Source organism: Brachyistius frenatus, unplaced genomic scaffold (assembly GCF_029030835.1).
Source record: "Brachyistius frenatus isolate BFR_SWC_R1_liver_20210118 unplaced genomic scaffold, ASM2903083v1 Contig_8, whole genome shotgun sequence".
Lineage (NCBI taxonomy): Eukaryota > Metazoa > Chordata > Actinopteri > Embiotocidae > Brachyistius > Brachyistius frenatus.
The window spans coordinates 3137494-3142567 of NW_027210607.1; the positions used below are offsets into that span (position 1 = coordinate 3137494).

Sequence of the window (5074 nt, forward strand, 5' to 3'; positions counted from 1 at the left end):
TGCCCTTCCCCCCCTTCGTAGGTATGATCACAACCTGGTCCTGCTGACACCAAACAATGTTCCTCTGGTGCAGAGGCAGCCTGTAACCACCAGGACTGAGGAGGTGGACACAGGAGGCCGAAGACGCCCAGTAGGACTGCTTTGAACATATGCAAATTGCAAGAGGGCCGTTCCCCTATAAAATCAAACCGTGGATGACAGCTGCAACAACACTCCCTCTGACATTTGGTGGATTTACAGTTCACCAAGGTGCCCTGCAAACATAATGAAATACTTTTCTGCGGACTGGCTGGCCCAGAGCTACGACAACACCGCCAGGACTGAGGAGCACGGAGCTGGCATGGATACTGCGCCGACCTACAGACCTCACATTCCCTGCATGGTGCAGCCGAGCCCGCCGACTTTGGCCAAAGGTTACCTGCAGCTAAAACCCAAACCTTCAAAGGTTGTTAAACACATGGAGCCAGAGGAGAGAGACACGCCATGGGACCGGAGCCTGTGCTCACCTTTGCATTCAGCAAGATGCGCGTCGCCAAGTAAGTGGGCTACAACTCCCTAAACTTTAAACCATAGATTCAGTGCTGACAGAATCGCAGAAGCAGCGTTTGTAACAACACTTATCCTTCCTTTCGTTTGAGAAATCTGCAGATATTCCTCCAGATATGACAGCGAAACGGCTTTGGACGAGGGCAGCGAGGTGGAGAAAGACGGATCGCAGCGCCGTACGCGCACAAAGTTCACCCCTGAGCAGATCAGCAAACTGGAAAAGATCTTCAATACCTGGACGCAGGAGAGAAAGTGAACATGGCGCAGAAGCTGACACTCACAGAAACTCAGGTGAGAAGAGACCGCTAATGCAAACAAGCCGTTTCGGTAACATTGAATGAAGAAGACGTATCCAAATGACGGTACACTAACGTTATTATCGCCCCCTCAGGTGGGGACCTGGTTTCAGAACAGGAGGATGAAGCTGAAACGGGAGATGCCGGTGACGCTCTCCCCAGTTCAGTACCGCACACATGGTCCGCACTGTGCCGCGACCGGCCGGACTTTTTACCCGCTGGCCATCTGTCATCTGATGAGCCATCACCCCTATTTCTACTAAAGAACTGTCACCTACAGACTTACCACTGAGTACAATCCACAGTTGTTATATTTGAAGTGTTATTGTTATTATATTTGAAATGTTATTGTTATATTTTAAATAATATTGTTATGCTATTTTAACTGTTATTATTATATTTTAAATGTTATTGTTATTATATGGTATATCAATATTTACAGAGAAGTCTATTTATCAGTGAATAAAGTTTATTCTTTATACTGCAACGATGGACTCTGCATTGTTTTTTGGTTTACACAGATCATTCTTAATATACAGCTGATGATGCAATCTGTATTGGAGGATTAGTTGCACATGAATGGATCATCCTGCCTTTCAGAGGGTTGGAAAAAAAGAATAATAAAGGTTCGTATCACTGTATGGATCTGCTGATTTGATTCTCTCAGAATATCAACATGATCCACCCCCAACCTGGCTCCCGAGAGTCTGGGGTTTTGTATGGCCAACGGACCTGAGCTCTGATGTGAAGTCTGAAGCCTGAGGTCAAAAACCTGATTGTGATGACGTGGAGATAAAGAACAATTTTGACATTTCAATTCAAACAGACAACAAATGTTCTCAATTTCGAAATGAAGTCTGATTTAAAAACAACAGATTACCTGGTGTGTGAGCGGTTCCGAGGCAAATGTCTCAAATAGCTCAACAAAGATCAAACGGAACTTTCACACTTTCTGTGGATGTTTTCTGACCGCGGTCACCCCACCCCACAATAACAAAGGCCTCATCACCAGGCTGCTTGGTGGGCAGACATCTGGGCGCTTTTGTTTGCGACTCCAAATAGTCACTCCCATTCCTGAGAGCTTAGAAATATCTCCAGCATTACTGTCCGGATACTCCGTGATATCTCTTCACCACGGACCACACCTCTTAGACAGGTTCTTTAATTGGGCCACATTGTACACTTACTTATATTGTATCCAGAGACGGGTGTGTCCCTGAATCCATTTAAACAGATTATTCAGTCTGATATGCCAGGAAGCTGATTCTTAGACTCGGTGGCGCCGGAGCATCTCTGCCCCCACATGAACGTGTGAAAACCTACAACTCTGCCTCTATTAACCTCAATTACAACCACCAACAAGTTTCTATCGTTCTGTTGAGAGCCCTTTGCATATGCAAATATAGAAGTGTCCCCCCCCCCTCCTATATAAGGGCCGGGAATCCCCCATGCGTAATCTCACACAAATAAATAAACACACACAACTTTAGACCGCTGCTTGGGAGCATCATGGTAAACTTCTCTGTGGAGTGGCTTTCTACAAGTTATCATGAGGTGACGCTGCAGAACAGGGAGGCTGCGATTCATTTAAAAGTCCATCAAAAAACGGATGGATTTATAAAGGAACCAGGAGGCCAGTACAGTCCGACCTCAACAAACGGTAAATTCTCAGATAAACTTTCTCTCAAGAGATGAAATCGACAGGCTTTTTGTTTGCGTATTGATTTTGACTGTTCATTTATTCATTTGCTTTATGTTTCCCTTCAAGGCAGTTCCGTCTGCACTTCTGAGTCTGAGAGCGAGGTATATGATAGCGAGGGGGAGACGACGCAGCAACGGAGGATGAGGACAAAGTTCACCTCCGAGCAGATCGGCAAACTGGAAAATATCTTCCTCCAGCACAAATACCTGAGGGCCCCGCAGAGGAGGAAAATAGCAGAGAAGCTGACCCTGTCTGAAACTCAAGTAGGTTTACATGTCTGCGTTCCTCAGGCCAGAAAGTGGCCTCATGTCCTTAGAAAGTTGCCTGATCATATAAAGCAACCTCAGTGGTGGGGCTCATCTACAATTAAATCAATATAATTCCCATTTAAAATGACATTACATTTCATTTAGCTGACGCTTTTATCCAAAGCGCCTTACAACATACCGATGGTACACCACCGGAAGCAGTTTAGGGTTCAGTGTCTTGCTCAAAGACACTTAGGCACGTGGACAGGAGGAGCTGGGGAGATGCATGTTTTGGATGTTGTGAGGAAGCCGGAGCACATGCAAACTCCGCGCAGAAGGCCGAGGGACCGGTTTCGAACCCCGAACCTTTTCGCTGTGAGGCGACAATGCTAACCACTGCACCACTGTTTCGCTGAAAATGTGTATTTGACGGATGTATTTAATCTCCCAGGTGAAAACGTGGTTCCAGAACCGGAGGATGAAGCTGAAACGGAATGCCTATGACCTGCGACCCGGGCTTCTGGCAGTACCGGCCGCTCTGCTGCCGCCAACGCTGATTCAGCACCCCTTCATGTGCGGACAGCTCCCAGCCAGCAGCGGCCTCTACCCGCAGCTGCAGCCCCTCCCCGCTGCTGTGCTCCACACCGCCCCCTGTCAGCTGACCTGGCACTGCCACGTCACCCAACCCGTCTATAATCTAGATAGGTTTGTCTTTTAGTGATTTCAAATTTGTTTGCATGTCTGTCACACTTAAATGTTTCAGATCATCAAACAAATTTAAATATTTGTCAAAAGATAACACACGTAAACACAATGCAGTTTTTAAATGAAGGTTTTTATTATTAAGGGAGAAAAAAAAAAAAATCCAAACCCACATGGCCCTGTATCTCTATGTTGTCCTTTTAGGTTGGGTAGTTACTTTATTAATCCCCAAGGGGAAATCGGAGGTTTCTTCCTGTTAAGAGGGAGTTGTTTTTTTTCTCCCTTAAAGAGGAGGTTTTTTTCCCCTCCTAGCTTTATGTGGGAATTGTTGAATTGTTGGGTTTCTCTGTATATAATTGCATGGGTTCTCTCCGGGTGCTCCGGCTTCCTCCCAACATCCAAAAACATGCACCTCAGGTTAATTGGTGGTAGAAATTGCTCTTAGGTGTGAATGAGAGTGTGAATGGTCTTTTGTTTCCGTCAGTCTCCCTGGGAGGGAGGCGGTAGCCTAGTCTGTAGACTGGGTTGCACACTAATTGGAAGGTTGGTGGCTCAGTCCCCAGCTCCTCCTGCCCACATGCTGAAGCGTCCTTGAGCAAGACACTGAACCCTAAATTGCTCCCGATGGTGTACCATCGGTGTGTTGTCAGTCGCTTTGGATAAAAGCGTCAGCTAAATGAAATGAAATAAAATGTAATTTTGGTCGGCCGGCCGGCCGGCCACTCCTGGGAAGGTTTACCACTGTTCCATGTTTTCTCCATTTGTGGAGAAGGTCCTATTTAAGTGATCTCTTGATTGAGAACAGGTGTGGCACTAATCAGGCCTGGATGTGGCCAGAGAAATTGAACTCAGGTGATGTAAAGTTTTGTTGTAAGGACTTTAATGTGTTAAGTGCAATAAAATAACCTATGTTGTGACTTGGTGCTATATAAATAAAGTTGAATTGAATTGGAATTCTGTGAAACCTATGTTGTGACTTGGTGCTATATAAATAAAGTTGAATTGGATTCTGTGAAACCAGTTATGTTTTAACGGGAGGGTGCAAACACTTTTTCACATGTTGTTTTGTTTCTACCTTAATAATAAAAAAAAAAAACTGCATTTGATGTTTACTTGTGTTATCTTTGATTAATATTTAAATTTGTTTGATGATCTGAGACATTTAAGTGTGACAGACATGCAAAAAAAATTGAAATCAGGAAGGGGGCAAACACTTTTTCACACCACTGTATAGTATACTTGTTTTTAATATATCTGTAGCACTACACCTATCATTGTATGTATAATTAATGTAATGAAATGTAAATTTATTTTTGTACATTTTCTATGTTTTATAATAAATAAAACCGAATTAAAGACTTTAAAATAACTTAAAAAAAATTATTGGACTTTCAACCAAAATAATGTGGATTATTGACGATATACTCATAGTATTATAGCTCATTTCTAATGCACTATTGAAGAAGCATAACACTGAAAACTCCTTGAAACAAACAAACGTACAGTAAATATAGTTTTACAAATGAAAATACTGAAATTAAAAACGTGTTCAGATCTTTGATTAATAGGCTAAATAGGAA

The 5074-nt window shown here is 43.6% G+C and overlaps 1 protein-coding gene across 1 annotated transcript; it reads left to right on the forward strand.

Annotated features, from left to right (window-relative positions):
• The first annotated feature begins 265 nt into the window (after window positions 1-265).
• LOC138615918 (homeobox protein vent1-like) lies at window positions 266-4006 on the forward strand. The gene is made up of 5 exons (XM_069689798.1): window positions 266-536; window positions 639-779; window positions 2740-2807; window positions 3244-3497; window positions 3979-4006. Exons 1-5 carry the CDS (start codon window positions 266-268, stop codon window positions 4004-4006), a joined length of 762 nt encoding a protein of 253 aa, XP_069545899.1.
• The last annotated feature ends 1068 nt before the right edge of the window (window positions 4007-5074 follow it).

Bases quoted from the DNA above. Each gene is read 5' to 3' on its own strand.
- LOC138615918 (XM_069689798.1), top strand. From the start codon at position 266: ATGAAATACTTTTCTGCGGACTGGCTGGCCCAGAGCTACGACAACACC. The intron at 537-638 runs GTAAGTGGGCTA...CTTTCGTTTGAG, and splicing joins AGCAAGATGCGCGTCGCCAA to AAATCTGCAGATATTCCTCC. The intron at 780-2,739 runs CCTGGACGCAGG...ATATCTTCCTCC, and splicing joins ACTGGAAAAGATCTTCAATA to AGCACAAATACCTGAGGGCC.